The sequence below is a fragment of the Sphaeramia orbicularis genome, chromosome 14 (genome assembly GCF_902148855.1).
Source record: "Sphaeramia orbicularis chromosome 14, fSphaOr1.1, whole genome shotgun sequence".
Classification (NCBI taxonomy): Eukaryota; Metazoa; Chordata; class Actinopteri; order Kurtiformes; family Apogonidae; genus Sphaeramia; species Sphaeramia orbicularis.
In genome coordinates this window covers 17,332,592-17,355,102 of record NC_043970.1, presented here as the reverse complement: position 1 = coordinate 17,355,102, position 22,511 = coordinate 17,332,592, and the positions used below count along the sequence as shown (strand labels likewise).

Here is a 22,511-nt window from a genome sequence, read left to right as displayed (position 1 = left end):
TAGTATAAGCCTCACAACAGTATTCAGCACTTACCAGTGTATCACTGTTATTTATTTTTTTAAATCCTCTGTATATCGACTTAAGATTGTAATAGATAGATTTGAAAGCTCAAAACAAAACACAAATGTGTTCCGTTTATGCCTGAAAAAGTCATATACAGACATAATCACTAATATTCTAATCAGTAACTAGTTATTTCCCAGCACCCGACATCTTCAAGTGATTTTCACCGTGTGCCAAAACTAGATTTGTTCAGATAAACTGTACTTTTTCCTCATTCCTTCCTTCATAACCAATGTCACCAGCATAACCAGTCTTCCCTCTAGCAAAAAAAGAGCCTGACATTTACCAAGACAAGGAAGTGAAAGAAATATATCTGGAGGTTAGAGACTCAGTAATTGTAGATAAACATGCACCGTCTGGATGAACCAGAAACTTGGCCCTATTTCCACATAAAGGGAATGCTGTGTTTTCTTTTGGCTGTTGGTTTAAGGATGACATCAGCTCATCTTAATGGCTAATATTCACCTTGGATGAGTGTGTGATATTCAAAACATTGTTTATTTTATCCAGTGTGTGAGTGTGTGGCTATGGAACGGCTAAATGGTTATGGTATCTGGCTGAATTTCCAAAACCAGACTTTAAAAAAAAAAAAAAAAAAAAAAAAGGGGGGGGGGGGATCTGACACCACTTTAAATCAGCTTTACAGAAAATTCATGTAACTGCTGTCTCAAAAAACCAAACATACAAGAGGGATATGAGCATGAAAAGAGTGTGAAATAAAACACCACCAGCCCTTGCCCACATTGTTAATATTTAATGACTCAATCTCCGAAACCATTGCAGCAATAATCTAAAGGGTCTGAACCCTCCAGCTGAAAAGATCATGTACAATATCCAATGGAAAATTTAGGTTTTTATCTTAGCTGACCAGCGCCTGTCCTACATATTTTGCTCGGGAAAACATTCCTCTGAGCTTTCAATCGGGCTCAACACTATGTAATGTCTCCAGTAAAGCAATAATAAGCTATGACCAACTACAAACAGGATCTCCTGGTTCAGTTGACAGATGACTTAAACAATATTTTGGAAGACTTACATTATAAATCTCATAACATATTTGTAAATGAAATCCAGACGTTGCGAACCTGGGGAAGGCTGAGTGGAACATCCACATGTGTGTACAGTAGTTTGGGTTTTAGCTCTGGTGACAGCCCTTCAGTAGCCCTGCTTAACAAAAAGTCAGTAAAGTAACCCAGGGACATTTTTAACAGCAATAAAACGGGCATCAAATATGAATGCTGTAACATATAAGATTAATTAATACTTAAGTACGCATGGAGTCTGAATTGATACATAGCCCACAGTAAATAAACCAACTGATCATTACAAACGTAGTCAGAGGTGTGTTTGTATAGGGTCAGACAGTTTTAAAGAACTGGAATAATTCGCTATATTCATAGTATAAACATACTGTAATACGACTCAGAGCAAAAAACAGCAGGACGCCAACTTTCAAGGATTTCAGTGTCAGTCCAAGCAGGGTGTCCACTGATGTGCGGTGACTAAAAAGGACAACTCAGACTTTTTTGGGCTCCTTTGGCGCCTCACTCAGTATCTCTAAAGAGGATTGGAATGAAGTCATCTCCATCAGAAATGTCAGAACCCAACACACACGTCTATGATTCAGACTGTAGTGTGGTAAACAGCCACCGGTGATTATCCAGATGTGAGAAAATAAGAGCGTGAAGCAGCTCCGAGGCTTCATGGTTAACAGGTTTTGGAGCTTTTCCGTGGAAAATACCTGTCACCGGACTGGAAGTGCCAAAAAAAGAAGCAAAAACCTGAAAATAGTTTGGTATACTTCCTACAGTCATTTTAAAAAAACTCTATCAAGAGCACTGATAGTGAATATTCTATTGTGGAAACTGATAGATTTTGGGAGTATCCAGATCCTTTGCTAAAGAAAAGTACTAGAACTCACTATTAAAACACTCCACTACAAGAAAAAAAACTTTATTCAATTCCTTTCTTAGGGTAAATGCATTTAAATTTTATCAGAAAAATGTACTTTAAGCATAAAAAGTGTAAGGAGTCACTCTGCTTTGAATGATCTATCAGTGTTTTACGATTACGCATGAGTTTTTACGATCTTATTATTGTGTATTAACAAGTACTTTGAGTTCATTTCAACTAATTTATATAATGTTGGCTACACTGCTCTGGAAAATCATCTTATGTTTGTACCGTCACTGTCATCCTGTGAGAATGATAAATGCATTAAAAATTTAAAAAAAAAAAATCAACATTTTTCATGAGCTCAAGAAAACAGGCTTGTTTTCAGCGTGACAATGAATTTTGAGTTAATTGAGTTTATTTAGTTTTTAAGGAGTTTTTACTGGGAATGAGATGGAGTAAATATCCCCCAAAGACAAATATAGTTGAGTAAAAAGTACAATATTTGCTTATGAGTTATGGTAAAGAAGAAATATATAACTACATAAAATGGAAATACTTAAGTTAAAGTATATAGTTACATTGCACCACTGAGTACACATTACCTGTTTTCCTGGTTCAAACCAAATACATGAATCTTGAAAAAAAACAGAGTATGGAGAAGATATGGATATGCAGTATATAAAGTTAGTCGACCTGGATTACCTTAAATAACTCGTAGTACTGTGAATACTCCACTGACCTTATTGAGATGACTTTACTACTTATGCTCTTGGAGAATTCATGTTTTTAATCCAGCGACCAATGAGCCAAATAAACTAAAAAGTCTGTTTTATCCTTCATGTGTTGCTCTGGATGTCACTGGCCAAGGCAATTTACTTATTCAGGATTATTACAAAGCTGAGAAGCAAAATAAAAGTAATAAATAAATGAAACAAAGCAACTGAGACTCGGTTCTTCAGTTCCTCACATTGTTGTCCATCAGCCGTGTTGCCTTCAGGGTCATAATTGTCAAAAGTTTCAGGGCAACTCGTAGATTCAAACTTTCTAACTACTGTAAAGCATCAAAAGTTGCCATGTTCTCAGGAGATGTACTGATAATATCTCTCCATCACCGTGTTCCATTTCTGTTCATGTTTTATAGTACTTTAAGCGGTCTTCATGATTGGCTAATAGGTGCTTTCTGCAACAACACATAAATTCACTTGAGACAGAGATTCGCTGATTTGGTTTTAACTGTAAACTGAAATTTTCTCCAGGCATCAGCTTTTCCTTTTATGATGTACTTCTGCCCGTCCCAGCTCAGTTTTATCTCTTCTGCTCATATCAGTGTTGTTCCTGTAAAGCACAAAATAGGATGTGTCAACACTCAACAGCATCATAAATATCACACAAATACTAGTATATAACTGAGAATATATTACAGTGAAAGAATACCAACATCTTGAGTACCGTCTGACCCCTGATGATGGATTCCATTGGCTGAATTTGCTCCATGCACCTAAAAAATACAATTAACAAATGTCCTTAAGTCTCATGCATTTATAACCACTTAATTTTTGGGGCAAGAGCTGGATTATATACACACGTTATTGCTCACATAATGTCTATGGTTATATAAGAGTGAATGAAAACCTCTCATCTACATTAACTTCATGTGTATTTTTTACGAATTGAGACTATTAATGCGACTCTTTTCCACTTTACCGGGCTTTTCTCTGGATTCCTGCGCATGGCTTGCACCAGCTGGTCGACCTGCTGGTTGTGTTCCAAGGCGTTTCTCAGGGCGTCCTCAGTGCTGAGGAGCCGCTGGCGCAGTCGGTTCACCTCCGAATCCAGGACTGAAGGATCCAGCATGGAATACCGCCTGTGGTCTGGAGAAGAACGTTCTCGACCCTGAGACAAACACACACAAAGACATGAATAGAATAAAGTTTGGTCTATATTATAGACAGGGTTTTTGCAGGTATCAGCAAATCTATTTTTTTTTTTTTTTTTTTTTGCGATCAAATTTTTATTTTCATTTTTAATTAACAAATTCAATCAAACAGAGGTATTTCCAGTTTTACAATATTAACTGGAATGGATTCTCAGAGCAAATCTAATTTAATGCTTTTTAATGCCACGTTAAAACAAACTTAATGCCCACGTCCAACTGCAGATACAGTTTTATAGTTTTATGACAGTTTACCATTGACAGGCTTTAACCAGGTTCTGAATAGTTCCTCCTCCAATCACTTCTGCTGAAACTTGCATTTTCCCATTTTTCTGACATTTGCTAATATTCCCTCCACTCTTTCGCCACAGCATGAGCACTCTCACAGCATGTTGCATTCCAAGCATCTGGTGTTGTGACTCCGTGCATCAGCCATAAACAATAGCCAATTAAAGGGTTCTACCTGTCAATCATCACACTATAGTTCCGATCAAAATTATTAAATGTTTATATAATCCAAATAAATCGTGAATAACAATGCTCTATCAAGTGTATTGAATTTTTTAATGCCTCTGGACATCGAATGTAATGCTTTTTAATGCCATTTAAGGCCTTAATTTTAATTTTATAATGACCTGCAGAAACCCTGATATACATATACGTTTAGTTTCTTAGTTTTGTCTTGCTGATCTGGTGAAGAAAGAATTTATTTATTTTTGATACAGTCCTACAAGACAGTGCAGTTAACTCTATATACAAATATGAAGATAAAAAAAAGGGTAAAAACTGAGAATATAAAAAATGTAAAACTGTATTGCACAGGATGGTTGAATATTTACAGAATAAAAAAAAATGATTGTGACACCTTGATTTATTCTTGATAGATAAAGTGGAACTGGGACTGAGTTATCCTTGTCAAAGGTGACGTGTATTTTTTTTTTTTTTAAATCCAAACTCAAAGTGCTGGAGAACAACTCAATGACTTGCACGTGCTTTTCATAGGTTGACTTGTCCTGCAAATTATTGTTTGTTGTAACATCCTGTAAATTTTGTTTGTTGTAACTGTATGAAGTTACTGTATGTTGTAACTATGTGTTGTGTTACATGCTGTCTCTTGGCCAAGACTCCCTTGGAAAAGAAGTTCTTAATTTCAATGGGATCTTTTTCCTGGTTAAATAAAAAAATCAAATAAATAAATAACCAGGCAAATATGACACAGTCAGGCCAACAAATGCAAACAAATGATTCTGTTAAGTTACAGTCAAATTAAAATACAATGCAGCGTTTTTATACCGCTGTTCTCCTTTGCATATTTTTCTGTTGTTTTTATCAGAGCTAAATGCACATAAAATAGTAATTTAACTACAACAGGTAAACACCAGTAGCCACATGTTCAAACTGACAGACTGTGAGGAAAATCTTCATTTCATTACTGCAATGTAGTTCGAGAATCAACCCCAACAAATGTTAGAGGTGAGAGAATGTCCTTAATTTTATCATGCAGCCCAATCTTAAAGCAGCATTGAACTAAATACTGACAACACCAACATGTCAAGTGGAATATTGAGGGTTACAACAGAATGGCACTGACAAATAAGAAGGTTGGCTCTAAAGCTGCATTTGGAACTAGGCACTGCTATGTCTTCTTCTCTTGCTCTGCCCCCACAGACTTTTTAGCATCAGCTGCCACTGAGGGCCAGACATGGTAACAAGTAAATAACAATGATTAGGAATTATTTGTTTAAGAGGCATGCTTTGAATCCTCAATTTTGAATGCAAATAATTATTCATTATTATCTATCTATGGTTGATTTGACAGGAACAGATACAACTACATAGATGAACTAAGAATTGCAGTCCCATTTAAGTATCACAGTTTTGTAGCAAATGTTAATTTGGGACATTTATCCCTAGAAGGGCTCTTACGGAATCAAAAAAAAGTAAAATGTGAAGTATGAAGTGAGTACAGTTTGAAAGAAATACAACAAAATATTGGAATGTTGATCAAAACTGATTACAGCAGGACATCAGGACTATAATTTAAAACACATTACATTTAGAATTGGACATGAGTACAGTATTATTGCTAAATAAACTGGGATTTAGTGGCTCTCTTGAAGAAGGTGAAGTTGGTAGCAGATTTCAGAGGATCAGGCCATGATTTAGCTCCTTTCAGAGAGTGAAGTCTGAGCAAAAGGTTTTTAACAGAAAGGGACTTTGCAGATGTGACATGAAGCTGCTGTGGTGGATCTGCTGCAGCTTTGCAGTTTATTTATGTATTTGCAAAGAAGCTGTGTAAAGTGTCTACATGTAGACCAGATAGTCACACCATATGACAAAGGTGAGAATATCATAATAAAGCAAGGTACAGTAAAATGTCACACAATTCCAGATTATCCTCAAACAGTTTAGATTAGCCTTAAATGTTTTACTCATCTTTTTAACACAGCTTTTAAAATCCAACCGAGAATATAAGTAATATCTCCTGTGTTATTTGAGTTTGCCTTTAATTCTACTGCTCCAGGATTCTGTTGCAAATAATTTTAATAGAAAAACAAACAGACCTAGCCTTTGGGTCATTCCACCTCAATTCAACAAGTGCCTCCTGCTCGACCATCTTAGATTTGCTTGAAATTTTTACCATATAAAGTTCAACACTAAAAAACACCTCAGCAAAAATTTCAGGTTGATATATCAAATAAATTTGAAGAAAAAAATTCATCAATTCAAGTATTTCTTGGTATTTTCTTTGTATTCAATGTCAGAATTGTCAAACAAAGCTCATACTTTTCTAAATTTGTAGCAAGTTAAGGCCAACACAAACAGAAATCCAAAAATAATTTTTATGTTTACATCTAAGTTATAATATCCTTTCACTGGTGCCCAATATGGTGATGACTGTCAGTCTTCAATGAGGAAAGCCAGTGGGTTAGGGTTGATACAACACAATCTCCTTTCACATTATCATCAAGTACAGTTGATTCAGGGTGTCTTATGTTCCCTTCTTTCTCACCAGTAGGAGCAGTTTTTCTCTTAAGGTCTTGATATCGTCCTGCAGTTTCTGCTCCTTGACCTTCCACTCAGCCTTGTGCACTTCTCGGCTCAGGTCCTTCTCCATGTCCCTCGAGTGGCGGTGGGATTCCAGGAGCAACACCCTCAACTCATTCAGACTCCTGGCACACAGAAGACAAATCATGGGAAATATAAACATGAAAACCATGAGTACTCAGCTCCTTTTTTCATTTTTACAAATCCCATTTCCCACTGGCTCACTGTGAACTGGATGGATTCTCATTCCCCCCACATGCCAAATTCTGGCTTGAACATACTTTACCACAATTCTGCAGTTAGTGCATGCTACTAAACTGCTAATCATTTCAACAACCGTTCTTAAAAGCTACAAAGTGCTCATTATTTGTAGAAATGTTGTACCTCTCACATAATCCATAAGAGGTCTCATTTGCAACAAACCTGAGAAATAACAAGAAAAGCTAATTCATTAAACACTAAAACCCTATGACTAATTGGGGGACAGTAAAAGCAGCAGTAAAGAATAAAACACAAAAAAAAAAAACATTAAGAGGAATTCAGGTAATAATCAATTTACAAAATTAGAACCAGTGCAGCTAGAAGTAAAATATAGTGAATTAAAAATGTACATAGCCCTAGAGATAAAAGATGAAACACTCTTATGGGTTTTCTGTATGCTTTTCCAATTTACAAGTTCACGATGAAAAAACTACATTTAACAAGATCAGTAAAAAACATGACACCTGTAATAGACATTATTTAAGTGTGTTCATTATATTGAGCAACTGCTACTTTTAAAGAAATAGTTAGAGAGCTGTAAACTGGAGATACGGCACAGTTAGCCAGTAAGGAATAGTATGCAAGACTTTACAGCTTGTGGTCATAAATAAACAGTCAAACTCTGCCAATTGTCTGCACTTAACGAATGAGACAGCGTTCAAGCTAATAGAACAAAAGGCAAGATGGACTATTTTCAGATTTTTTTCTCCCCAGTGGTTACTCTTTAAAGCACACATCCTCCTACCTAAACCACTGCTAAATTTCACATAAACGTTCTAGAACACAGTTGTCAAACATGCGGCCCGGGGGCCAAAACCAGCCCGCCAAAGGGTCCAATTTGGCCCCTGGAATGAATTTGTGAAATGCAGAAATTACACTGAAGATATTAACAATCAAGGATGTTCGAATCATTTTAGGTCAATTCAATCTCAACTGGGTCAGACAAGTAAAATACTATCATAATAACCTATAAATAATGAAAACTACAATTTTTTCTCTTTGTTGTAGTGTAAAAAAAAGTAAAATTACACAAAAATGTTTACATTTACAGACTAGCCTTTTGCAAAAAATGTGAATAACCTGAAATTTCTTAAGAGAAGTATGTGGAATTGTACCAATATTCTTCCTCTTACTAAATGTTTTGTGCATTTGTAAATCCACTGTGATCTGTAAGTTGTGATGCACATGTATAAATGATAAACTAAGGCGTAATATTGTTAAAATTGCACTTAGTTTTCTTAAGAAATTTCAGGTTGTTCGTATTTGTTCTTGTTATGTTCAAGTACGGTTCGTAGATGTAAACATTTTCATTATGGAATTTGACTTTTTTTCACTCAAAAACAGAGAAAAAAACTTTGGAGTTGACATTATTTATAAGTTCTTATCCTATTATTTATATTATTTTACTGGTCCGGCCCACTTTAGATCATATTAGGCTGTATGTGGCCCCTGAACTAAAATGAGTTTGACACCCCTGTTCTAGAAGAAATACTGTCCACAAAGTACATTCTGTCTGTTCCCAGTGATAGATCATTGTTAGAGACAGATGACAGTCCTGAATCACACTAGGAGGAGCGCAAAAGAGAAGCTGAGAATGGATTCATTTTATATGTTCCTTTCACACATGCTGCACAGTGCTGTTAGTGATTGGCTGAATGTACATACAGGGGTTGGACAAAATAATGGAAACACCTTCACCTCAAGATGATAATGCCCCAATCCATACAGCTAGAATTGTTAAAGAATGGCATGAGGAACACTCTAATGAAGTTGAGCATCTCGTATGGCCGGCACAGTCCCCAGACCTCAACATTATTGAGCATTTATGGTCAGTTTTAGAGATTCAAGTAAGACGTCGATTTCCACCGCCATCGTCTCTAAAAGAGTTGGAGTGTATTCTAACTGAAGAATGGCTTAAAATTCCTTTGAAAACAATTCACAAGTTGTATGAATCAATACCTCGGAGAATTGAGGCTGTAATTGCCGCAAAAGGCGGACCTACACCATATTAAATTATATTTTGTTGATTTTTTAAGGTGTTTCCATTATTTTGTCCAACCCCTGTACAAACACCTGAAGGTCGAAGCCTAGAAAAGACCCAAACACAGGAAAACATGAGGAAAACAGGAAATCCAGGTGGATGGCAGCAGCTCAGGTAAATATAAAACCACCCACTGATAGAAGGTCAAACATGATGATTAAGAAGGGTTATTATGCTGAGTCTGTGTAGTGTTCTACTCTGCCTGCCTGCTCCTAAGCAGAGCAGTAGTAAGCATGGCTCTGTCCAAATGTAACACAATCATCCTCTTAAGCTCACTAATTAACATATTATAGTACATGTGTTTATTCCATAAAAACTCTAATATCTGCTGGTTTACTTCCTTATTATCTTTACTGCTTGTACAATATGACTGATCTGCCAGCTTTTAAAGATGAAACCGTGTAATAATGTTCACAATGGACAAATGCACTCAGCTCTTCTGCTAAAAGCATGTTCTTGATAGAAACAGCAGTAACAACCTTAAAGAGGTTTTTGACGCTACCCTGCAACAACACTAACTCATGGGAGGACACCCACTGAATTTTCAATGGCCTTTATTGCATACAAAATAATTGCCCAGCGATGATGCACAGGCTAATATTCTGTTATAGCCAGAGGCACTTATTTTTAGTGCCTTGTAGCATTTACTAGCATTATAACCATCAATAATGTATGAAGTGCATAATGTAAGATAGCCAATAGTGTAATACAATTAGACCAAAGTGTGGAGCTCCCAAAGCACTGCAGAGAAAATGCACTGTCTGAATGTGAACGTGTCTGGACTTTAAGAAATGAAACAAGACTGTTTAACAAAACCTTTCACCTCTGCAGTGCTTTTACTTGAGTTTGAAATGTGGGAAAACCTGCTGGGAATATGATCACGTAAATAAAGACAGGAATTCTCACTACTATCATTGTGCAATTTTCACATCATCATCCTAAAGTAGTGGGGCTGAATCACTAGAAGGAAAATACTGACATGAAATACTGAATGCCTTTTCACCTCATCTGTATCCATTATCTGTCAGGTAAAATCTCATAATCAGTCTGATTCACTTAACAGACCATTTGGTATAAACTTGCTATAATTGTCTTAGTTTCGTATCTGCTTAAATTAACCTACTTTTATATTCTCAAAAAAATGTCAAGCACAGTCTCAAACAGAGTTGATTAAAGAGTGCACGACTTAAATAATTTAGTGTGTTATAAACTGCTTGCTTATTAGGATCTGTCACTACATGAACTGCAGTTTAGTCTAAAATACCCTGAAAGCATTAGTTGTTCTCATGAAAAAAATTCAATAAGACTCCTTCCTGAAATGAACACAAAGCAAACATAAGGACAGGAACCCTTAACTTGTTTCATGTGAACATGAGCAAATATGAACCCAAATTACATTAGAAGGATGTAATAAACAAAGATGGGAAAATAATAAATTACAAGCCACGTTTTATTTGGCATTTACTCAAGAAAACCCTGCATTTAACGACTGCATAACCGAACGAAGCACTCACATTCAAAAGAATCAACCAGTGATGTAAATGCATTCGAACGCCCATTTCTATGTTTTGCCATTTAGTTTTGCGCTGTAGCAAAACTTAAAGAAGTGATATTTTGCTTTTTTAAAATGGAATTATGCATTTTTAAAACATGTCCCTGTGGTCTACATAAACTGTAAATGCTATGCTTGGGTCTGAATTCTTCATTAATTCAGCTCCACAGGTCCATCTTCAACGCTATTTCTGAGTAATGACACCAGAAAGGTCATTTTGAGCGCTGGCCCTTTAAATGCAAATGAGCCACTCCACATACCACCCCCTCCAGGTTGTTGACTGTGCTGCTCTGTCCTGTTCAACCAACAACAGAAAATTTTAGGTAATCGGCTCGAAGTTTGGACATATTTTCAGTATGGACTACAACTGCTGCTGCTGACAAACAGTTATGTCGTACTCGGAGAAATGTTCATCAGAAATCTTGACCTTGTACGTGCAAATGTCGTGATGTAATTAGTTATAGACGTAACAAATTAAGGAGGTATTAAAACAAGCTGTAGAAATCCACTTGATTTTTGCCAAAATGAATATAAAGATAGCTTTGCAGCACCTGGAGGGTTCAAATTCAAACTTTTGGAACTATTAGGGTCCAAATACACAAATAAATGTACCAAAGACTAATAAAAGTAGGTTTAACAAAATATGACCCCTTTAAGTCAAAGTCTGTGGTTATTTCATTCTGCGTTAGATGTTCTGCTGCATTATTTAAGGAATGAGATGCCTTTAATGCTTTTGTTTACCTGAAACCTGCAAAGTACTCAAACACGAGAGAAAAAACCCATAACATTACTGAACTGCAGCTGCAGAGCTTATTTTATGCTGAATATGTGTAACGGTTCTGAAACAAAGACCAAATCTGCAGTAAAAACTCCATGTTCTCTCCACAGTTCTGTCTTTACATCGAAAAGTATGTGTGAGCAAACTGAATTGCCATTTAGTTAAAAAAAAAACCCAAAACACTAATAACATAAAGCATTTAGAATTTTGATGAAATAAAAACCTTAATATGGATAATATGAACATTTGCTGTTGTTAAGATGTGATAAATGTAAAATATTTTTAAGGTCTACAGGGTGTCCCATAAGTCTCCATACATAGGAGACATAATACATTCCATACATATATGGTTCTAGCATGTATTTCTTTATATTTCTTCTTTATAGTTCTTCAGCAGTGGAGGACACGCATTGAAATGTGTTCCCGACAAAATGGCAGTCATATAGAGCATATTATATAAATAAAAATGGTTTATGTCAAGAAACGTTTATTTTTCCTATGTATGGAGACTAATGGGACACCCTGTATATCTGTATGTCCGGATGCCTTTCTTCTGTACTGAAAAATCTATTTAACTACAAGTACGAATCAAAAAAAAACCTGAACCTGATCTAAAAAAAAAAAATTAATGGTCTTTCAAAACATTAATTGCTCCTATTACTGCTCCAAAGGAAAAATACAAAGAAGATATAGAAGTTATTCATTTTTGCTAAACTCACTTCATTTATCTGATAGGCAGTTAACCTTCATAGTGCTTTTGTGCGTAGCTGATTTAATAAAATTTAGAAATTCTTCTAAGGCACTTATTTTACATCCACAGTGGAGGACGGACAATTTTTTTTTCTCTTTTTTTTTTTTAGCTCAGTTTATTTCGAATATGCAACAAGACAAGTTAATCTTACCTAGTCTTTAGAAATAAAACAGGTTGTAAGAAGTCATGGAAGAAAACAAAAAAACCCAAAAACAAAACATATACATGACTTCATTTGCACATTCAAAAAGGAGTGGGAAGACGTGTAACTTATTTAATCCAACCCCCTCTCCACACATCAGTCTATCCTTTAGCTTCCAATCAGCATAATATAGATATTATATTAACCATTTATGAGGAATAGCACACTTTCATTTAGCAGTGACCTACTCCAGCAGAGCCTGAGATTTACGAGTTTAAATGAACAAAGTCCACAGTCCCACATTTTAATATTTTGTTAGAACACCTTTAGTTTTGACTATGACACACATTCACTGTGGCATCATTTTGATAAGCTTATGCAGTGTCACAACATTCATATCAGTCATTTTTGGACACAAAATGCTGCTGAAACTATACCTGACCAAGTGAATCAACCACAGATCATAACACTGCCCCCACAGGCTTGTACTGTAGGCACTAGGCATGATGGGTAATCACTTCAGACACCTCTCTTCTCACCTTGATGTGACCATTAATATGACCTGTTGAAACACATTCCAGTTTTTATGCTCTATATCAAACTAGTGGTTGTGTAAGAAACGAGGAGCTACTCACTGCATCAGCTAGTTATAATATATACGAAGCAGTGCCGTAAATATCAAATGGAAGGATCTGAACTAGACTTTTTCTTGGCCAGGATGTGTATATATGAAGAATTCCATAAATATACAGTCATGGAAAAAATTATTAGACCATCAAAAGTCGTCAAAAACAATGCTTATGCAATCAAGTACTAAACTCCTGTGTGAATCATGTGACTAAAACAGACAAAAGAAAACATGGAATGCCTAAAAGCACTGGTTTTGGCAGTACAATGCCATAGCTAGCTAGATTTGTATTTCATGATTGGTTAATTTGATTTGCATTTTTATTGTTTTTACTTTAGTTTATTATTTCAGTTATATCATATTTTTAATTATTTTTTTCTCTTTTTGTTTTCCTGTGTATTGTTTATTTCCGGGGAGTTATTCACATTAGCCTTTCTTGGCTTCTATCCTCTCCTGCACAATAATGTTACTTGTTTGAATGTTGTTGTTTTTTTTTAAATTTTCTCTTGGTGTTTTATGATGTGCAAATAAATTAATAAATAAATAAATAAAAACATACATAAATAGCTATTGATTGATTTTAGTAATTTTAGTAATTATGTCAAGAAAACCATGAAAAATTGATAGATATCAGCTCTGAAATTAAACTCTTATGAGCTATTTTTGTTGTTATCATTATATTTGTCCAAACAAATGTATCTTTAGTTGTATCAGGCATTAAAATGAACAAGAAACTGAAGAAAACAAGGGGTGGTCTAATAATTTTTTCCATGACTGTAGGAATGATTAAAATCCAAAATCCAAATGCAAAACATTATTCTAAGGTTAAGAGCTCTGTATTGGTTTTGTGTTTTTTTTTTGAAGGAAGAATGAGCAAGGAACACTGAACAGGGAATCTATATTTAAATATAAATGTAACAAAGAGTGATATTTGTACAACTAAGAAAGAACAAGTCTCAGATGAATAGTACAAGAAAAGGACACCGACTCCACTTATAATGCATTTTTTACTGAGCAAAAAGCTGCGCGAAGACAACAGTTGTAACACTGTTGGAGCTGCTGTTGCTGCTAATGTTGCTAACAACCAATTTATTCACAGGTTCCATTACTGGACATTTTTCAAGCTGATGATATTTAGACTAAAATCAATACAGCGCCTGTGGGTCTGAACCATGTTCCAGCTCTCTGAACATATAATAATAATGAGAACATGATATATTTTATGCATCATGTCTGCATGTGCAGGGAGATTATTTTTCACTCCAGTTATTCACAAAGTGCTGAGGCAAATTGTAAAATCAATACAGTGCTGCCTCCATGTTCAATTACCTCTCCTTCTTCAGCAGCTCCTGGCTGATGCTGACCAGCTGCCCAGATGCATCATGGGACTTCCTGGTCATAGTCTCCAGCTCTGCCTCCACACGCATCTTCTCCTTAACCACTGCTTCAGTTTTCTTCTCTCCTGAGCGGACTTTGCCTTCCAGCACTGATGAAGGAGAGACAAACAACAGCTTTTGTTGCAAGTTTTCATTGAAATGTTTTAATTTTTTGGCACAGGATATAAATACTCTAGACCAGAATCTCCATCTATTGCAAACCAATAATACTTAAAATAAGGCCACAGTATATTTGCTTAAAACAACACTGATTACTCTAACATTCGCACATCAACTCAATAACAGAATTTCCTTAACCTCTCTTCAAATGGCGATGCTTTGTAAAAGTAATTTAGATGCTCTTTTTGGAACATCTTTTTTTTTTAATATGATGATGACGACCCATATTAGTCTTTAATTTGTTACCCGTGTGTTGTGTTTCAATAATATTGTGGAGTGGGAAGACGAGTGGAGCGTCGGCCTTGGTCGACTCTGTGATCTTTGAGTGCTGTTCTGGGTTTTCATTTCTAAAGAAACCAGCACAAGCGAACATCTAACCCATTGTTAATTTAATTCCCTCTAATTATTTCCACTCAGATTGCCTTTTTAATTTATTTTGAAACAGACATAGAATTCTAGCTAAATTTCAGCTTCACGGTGCTATCTTTTTCTCCTCCGTTTGCTGAACCAGTTCTGTAATTATTTCCCCATTTGATTTCTCGACATGTAAATGTTTGCATTTAATTTCACTATCCACTGATCACACTAATAAATTGAGCTATTTTATTTGAACTGTTTAAGTGAACTGAAAGGTCTAGTCTGAACACAACGGTTAAAATCCAGAGATCAAATTAGATTTTTCTATGTATTTCAGCAATAAAGTTACATAGAGAATCGGTCTCTTTAATTTGATTTTCAACTTTACACTGAAAACATCTCTGTTAAATGTCACTTTTCTCTCCCTCCAAATATTAAACCTATTTTTCATCCAGGAATAGAAACAGCAATTAGGAAGTTGGCTCTGACTCTGTTTACAGTCACTTAACATTCATTTTCTCTTTAGGCACCAGTCACTTGTTAACAGTGCATCCAATTTTCCCTTATTTCATTATACTTACATAAAAATTGATACTGAAGCTTCACCAAAGTACAACTGACACCACAGAACAAGCTCTTTGAGAATAATATATCACTTAGATGAATTAAAGACCTAAATCCCTGGCAGATGTGAAGTAGATCCCTTGTGTCTGACATGAACATGCATGTGATTAATCATGTGCTAATTAATGCACCGTTCCTAAAGGTTACTGCAATACTTCTTGATCTAAATGTGTCTTAATCTGCCTCACCTTGTAACTTCATAAGTCTGGCAGAACTCTGATAGAACATGTCAGATTCTGAAGTCTAATTATCAGATGTGACTAATTTTTGATAGATGTTGCAATGTATCTGCTGCACAAAGCTGTTTTGTTCAAAGTAGGACTAATTTGCAGTGACTCATGGGTAAATGAAGACCCTTTTCAGGCATACATGTACATAAAAATGAGTGTAATGGGAAAGTAATAGGCTGTTGCTTGCTCTAGAAAATTATCATCAAACCATAAACTATGACCTGTGTGTTCCTCCGTTCACTCAGCGCCACAGGTGTCCCTAGTTGTTGCCTGGAAACAGAGGTATTTGTTCCAGGTTAGGTTTAGTTTTTTTTTTTTTTTTTTTTTAGGTTTTTAGATCTTTATTTTTGAAACCTGCCAACACTGCACTAATATAAACACCCCTGTCTATAATAATTATGCATCTATTTTCATATCATATAAAGCCACTTCCTTCTTTTGCATTTGCTATGATAGACAGTGGATTTTATTTGTTTTTAAAGCCCTCACTGGTCTTTTACTATCTTATATTAATTTTTTAGTATCTTTTAATGTAAGTTCATATCACACTCGCTCAAAGGACTGGCTCACACTGCAGGTTCCTTCAGTTCATACTGAATTGGGAAAGTCCAGTTTTTCTTACTGTGCACCTGAAACCTGGAACCCTCTCCAAAACCATCTGAAACTCACCCCATTTTTATCATTAGGACAATTTAAATCCTTAATCACTTCTTATTTTACCTCCAGCTGCTCCTGTTTTTAAGTAGATGTCTTTGTTTTTAGTTCATCTTTATCACTTTTACTTTTTGGTACTTCTAATATAGCATTGATCCAGAATGCTGCTGCCAGAGTCTTGACTAATACCAAGATTCTGGACCACATCACACCGGTCCTCATTGGCTTCCTGTGAGTCAAAGGATAGAGTTGAAAATCTTACTCCTGGTCTACAAAGCACTGAATGGCCTCCGACCCAAATACAGGGTGTCCCATAAGTCTCCATACATAGGAAAAATAAACGTTTCTTGACATAAACCCTTTTTATTTTTATATTTTATTTTATATTTTATATTTTTATTTATATAATATGCTCTATATGACTGCCATTTTGTCGGGAACACATTTCAATGCGTGTCCTCCACTGCTGAAGAACTATAAAGAAGAAACATAAAGAAATACACATTAGAACCATATATGTATGGAATGTATTATGTCTCCTATGTATGGAGACTTATGGGACACCCTGTGCATCCTAGACTTATTAGTTCCCTATGAAGCATCCAGACCCCTGAGGTAATCAGGGACAGGTTTACTGTGTGTTCCCAAAATCAGAACCAAACAAAGTGCAGCAGCATTTGGTTCTTGTGCTCCTCACCTGTGGAACAAACTTCCTGAATACCTGAGGTCTGCTCAAACTGTCAGCTCATCTAAATCAGGCCTGAAAACATTATTGTTTACTGCAGCTTTCCTTTAAACTGTTAAATAATGTCTTTTAAATGAACTTTAACATCACGTTTTATTGCAGATAATTTTAATGTCTATTTTAATTTGAATGTTTTTATATTTTAACTTTCTCTCATCTTAAATGTATTTTTATGCCGCTCCTGTGATGCATTTATGTTTTATGTAAAGCCCTTTGAATTCTCCTGTACATGAAATGTGTTATACAAATAAACTTGCCTTGCCATTGTATGTTTCAAATATTTTGTGTTTTAAATCCATAATTCCATCTTATTTTACCTCCAGCTGTTTCTTGTTTTTAATTTGTCACTTTCACTTTTCAGTATTTCTGATATGTCCATTGGATGTTTCAGCTATATTGTAAATGAGGTTGCGTCCTCAATATATCTCCACATTTAAATAAAGGTTATAATGATGATGATTTTCTTTATTTTACCAGAAGACAAATGTGAATACAAACTGTGAACAGGCGACTGATAGCGACCTGCAACTGTTTTCATTGTAGTTTTTATTACATTAACAGCAAAGTTCATTATTTCAGTTAATATTATTTTTCACTGCTCATTTTAGCTCTGGTCTTTTGTTAACTTTAACAACCCCGTGGCAGAATAACTATGAGCATTATCAATTTAGCTGTAATTTTAGAACTACATTTTAGATCTAAATTTGGACAATCATCTCACCCGTTATGACCCTGCGGGCATGTTTCATCTTTATATTGGATTTTAACTGTGTTTCCCTCTTTGTGCTTTTCTCCTTCCCTTCCTGATGGGAGGGAGAAAGCCATTTTTTAGCCTTGCTTTTCATCAACATTGGTCTTCAGAAATAATTGTAAATAACTTGATTCCTTTAAGTCCATTTAGAGAAAGGGGATAAGAAACTCTTATTTTGTGCCTATTCTCTGTTTGAATAGGTAGGTGAGAGCATGTATTTCTGTTAGGTAAGCTGTTTAAATATAGACTGTTCTGTTTGTTGTGTTGGATACATCCGCCCCGACGCTGTACTTTAATTTTGTAAATAAAATTATCATTATTTGGGGCTGCAATTTTGTGCAGCACTTGTCCTGAAAGCAGAGAGTCTCTCTTTATGCTCCATTCAAATGCTCCAAATCACGTATAACACGTATTATTAACTGAAATTAAACAAACTACAGAAATAAAATCACTCACAACAAAATACCTATAACTATTTTTATGGTGCCCTCCAAATGACTTCTTCTCTGTATTTATTTATATTTACACCTTTCCTATGTGATTTATCACCATTTATTATAATATTATAGTGAAAGCCATATATTTTCCAGTATTTAACTCACTGATCATGTACAGGGTGGGGAAGCAAAATTTACAATGAACATTTAGTTGTTTTTTCTCAGCAGGCACTACGTCAATTGTTTTGAAACCAAACATATATTGATGTCATAATCATACCTGACACTATTATCCATACCTTTTCACAAACTTTTGCCCATATGAGTAATCAGGAAAGCAAACGTCAAAGAGTGTGTGATTTGCTGAATGCACTCGTCACACCAAAGGAGATTTCAAAAATAGTTGGAGTGTCCATAAAGACTGTTTATAATGTAAAGAAGAGAATGACTATGAGCAAAACTATTAGGAGAAAGTCTGGAAGATACTATTAAAGAAGAATGGGAGAAGTTGTCACCTGAATATTTGAGGAACACTTGCGCAAGTTTCAGGAAGCGTGTGAAGGCAGTTATTGAGAAAGAAGGACACATACAATAAAAACATTTTCTATTATGTACATTTTCTTGTGGCAAATAAATTCTCATGACTTTCAATAAACTAATTGGTCATACACTGTCTTTCAATCCCTGCCTCAAAATATTGTAAATTTTGCTTCCCCACCCTGTAGATGTTCATAAAAGAAAATTCAAAGGTTATTGTATTGTATAGAAAAAGTGACTTTCTCAGCAAAATATGCCATTAACTGGATGTAAAAACAAACATCTACAACCACTGATAAGTCTCAAAATAAATAGGTTTTTCTGGTAAAACAATGTTGCAGAAGATGGTGTTTCGATATTCAATACGGAGCCTCTGAAGGCCCAAAAATAGACACGTCTGATGCCTGTAAAGCTGAGAAACAGCAAATTTACCTGAAATATTTACATGTTGATAGAATTAGTATTTCAAAGGTTTTAAAATATTTTAGATAGGTTAAGTTATGAGGGTCAAGGGCCAACTAAAAGCAAAATACTCTGTATGTTACGGCATGTATTTCTGTATTCGATTTTATTGATGTGTATTTTGTATTTTAATCATATAAATGCCTGAATGAGGGGTAAAAGGACGCATGATGCAAATTAGTTTCTACAGTATATTCGACATTTCAACAAGGTCAGCTGCATTGTCCAGGTTAAAGAAACAGGCAGTTACTGCAAATGTGTTGCATTTATACATGGCTCCAGATTAGAGAGGGGCAGATCCACCCAGCATCACTTTATTAGTCAGTATTTGAAGGTTATTCATAGAGATCTGTTATACTGCGTGTAATGACTCACAGCACGCAAAGACTGTTGAACATCGCTCCCAACTAAACTTAATCAATTCCATTATGATTTAAAGCCTTATTCATGAACACTGGCCCTTTATTCATTACTTCACCAAGTATCATTTCCCCTGATGAGATTTTTGCTAAGTGAATGAGATAATAACAGGCTCTTCATTCTAATACACTTGCTACAAATTTACGTGGCGCCTTCTACCAATAATTGCCCCCCCCCCCCCCCCCCCCGTGAATTATGAAAGGATTATTGCTGCTTTTATTAAAGTAAAACCTTAAACTTGCACTGTAGTGATGTTTATTTCATAGAAGTCAGTCAAGGCTGGAACAATTCAGCTGTTCTCCACTTTGTGCCTCACTGTTGAAATTATTTATAATCTGTTTTTCAAAGCGTGTCACTTTGATTATTTGATTTACACGAAGTCTGTTTTAAGTTCTTTTGATGTGAAGGGGCTTTTAGTTTTCAAGCAACAGCGAGACGACATATTTCTGAGTGATGATCAAAGAATGTAATGGCGGCGATGAACACGATGCGCTGTACACTCAAGTCAGCGTGACTGGCAGTAAGTGAAGTGAAGCCTCCAGTCACCACACATAGAGCCACTGCACAGGCTTAATATCACTGATGAAGGTCACCGAGTCAGCATGACACTGTAAGAAATATGGTGTATTTTTCCTCATGGACATGTTAATTGGCTGAGAGATGTCCTCTAGCAAAATAACAAGCCACAGACAATGTACTGTAAAAGAGTCTTTGTCCTGAATTTTTGGGAATTTGGGAAAGGTCAGTGACTGCTCTCAGGCATGACATTTACCGCTGATCTGTGATTTGAGGGCTTCAACCTGGGAGGTGAGAGTGGAGACCTCTTTTTCCCTTTTCAACAACTTCTCCATAGTTTCTGGAAAACAAAAACAAAAGGCAAAAGGTCTGTTAACATGGACAACCGGATGTATTTGTAGACAAACACACAACCCTCCACTATGTTCACAGCTTTGAATATAGTCCATTAGGCAAACATGGTAATGCACAGAAATACACCATAACATGTACTAAATCAGTGGTTCACAACCTTTTTTGCCAACATCACAAATTTCTAGCGACCCCAGAATTTTTTTTTGCTAAAATTTATTTGTTTTTGATCATTTAATAGTTTGCTATACTATGTTGCAAATAAACATTAATTTTAGATGATGTTTAATCTATATAATGTATATTATTATGGACGGAGGCAGTAAAGCCAGGTGTAGATTACTGCACAAAGTGAGAATTTGATTTTCCTTGGTCAGGATATGTACAGTCAGTCCAGCTTGGATTTACAAGGCTGACAATTAATACTGAACAAACAATAACTCAAACTATGAATTATGAAAGAGCTGCAGCATCTGAAACTGACCACAATGAACATTTGAAAGATAAACAGTACCACAGTGCTTCAGTTTCAGCTTCACAGTTTGTCATGTCTTTTATGGATTGTGATGGATTGTATCTCTCAACTCATCATATATTTTTTATTAGTAATTTTTTTTTGTTATCAATTACTAGAAATTTCAGGTGACCTGATTTGAATTCCAGGCGACCCCACGTGGGGTCCTGATTCCCAAGGGTGAAAAACACTGGACTAAATTCACCATGTTGTTAAACTGTCCACATATCCTTACTGTAGGTTTAAATGCACATTATCTCCTTATGTGTGTCATGAGCATGTAGATATTTTTTGCCTGAGGACTCAGACTGTTGTTGATAAGAAGTGTGAATTCTACAATTACACCATTTACATAAAAGTGCAGGTTCACATAAATTAAAAACTAATCTGTCTGTCTGCTAACAATTAAGCTACATTTCTTGACACTATTTTATTAAAGTGATTTATTCTGAATCATATTTCATCATTTTATTTTATTGTTGTTATCTTGAATCACTTGAACTACATTAATTTATGGCTGACTGATAGAACGGTGGTCAGATGTCTATATATTAATTTAAAAAGCCTTTTCTTGTGGATATTTGCTGAGCTGAGCTGTGCTAATGACCCGTTCTTAATGTGATTTCTGTGCAAGTGAAGATAACCTGACACTTTGGACATTTATCATATAAATGTCTATCCAAGAAACACTTTTTTGTCTGAAATGCTCAGGTTTTTTCACATTTCCTCCTCGGCTAAGACTGACCTACATGCAAAACGCCTCCAGAATAAAAAGAGTGATCCTTAGCAGTATAGTGGGTCACTGATGACGAAAAATTAAGTCAAAAGTGCTAGTTCACAGAGCAAGTTTTAATCAAAGAAATGTCTGTCTCTGAGCCATAAGTTCTACCTCAAAACACTGCACATTAGAATACATTCACTTTTCAGATTCCTTCTAGTGTAAGATTTATATATTACACAAAAACCTGTGCATATATTTATGTAGTAAAAGTTAATTAATCTTACCAAAGTATGTAAGATATCAAAAAAATATAGGCCACTGTTAATTAGTGTTAAAAGAAGCAAAGAGAGCACATTCTCACTTGATCTGTCTATCTCAGACTCATCCCATCCTCATATACAGGATTGTGCAAAAAGTCTAAGACCACCTCTAGGTTCATTGTTTTTTCAGAGTTGAAATAAGCAGACATTTTTATTTTTGATTCTTTTTTCTTTTCTTTCTTTTCTTTTTCTTCAGATAGAACAAAAAAATACAGGAACTAT

At 35.4% G+C, this 22,511-nt stretch overlaps 1 protein-coding gene across 3 annotated transcripts in view; it reads right to left on the bottom strand.

Moving 5' to 3' along the window:
* Positions 1–802: 802 nt before the first annotated feature.
* Positions 803–22,511, bottom strand: part of clip2 (CAP-GLY domain containing linker protein 2) — a 93,435-nt gene continuing 71,726 nt past the window's right edge. For all 3 annotated transcript variants that reach the window (XM_030154178.1, XM_030154179.1, XM_030154180.1), the window contains 6 exons: positions 20,640–20,723; positions 14,424–14,580; positions 6,907–7,066; positions 3,665–3,853; positions 3,399–3,458; positions 803–3,295 (listed from right to left, as the gene is read on the bottom strand). In XM_030154178.1, coding sequence (XP_030010038.1) covers positions 3,284–3,295; positions 3,399–3,458; positions 3,665–3,853; positions 6,907–7,066; positions 14,424–14,580; positions 20,640–20,723 — 662 coding nt within the window. In that variant the 3' untranslated portion in view covers positions 803–3,283. The remainder of the gene's footprint in view (positions 3,296–3,398; positions 3,459–3,664; positions 3,854–6,906; positions 7,067–14,423; positions 14,581–20,639; positions 20,724–22,511) is intronic.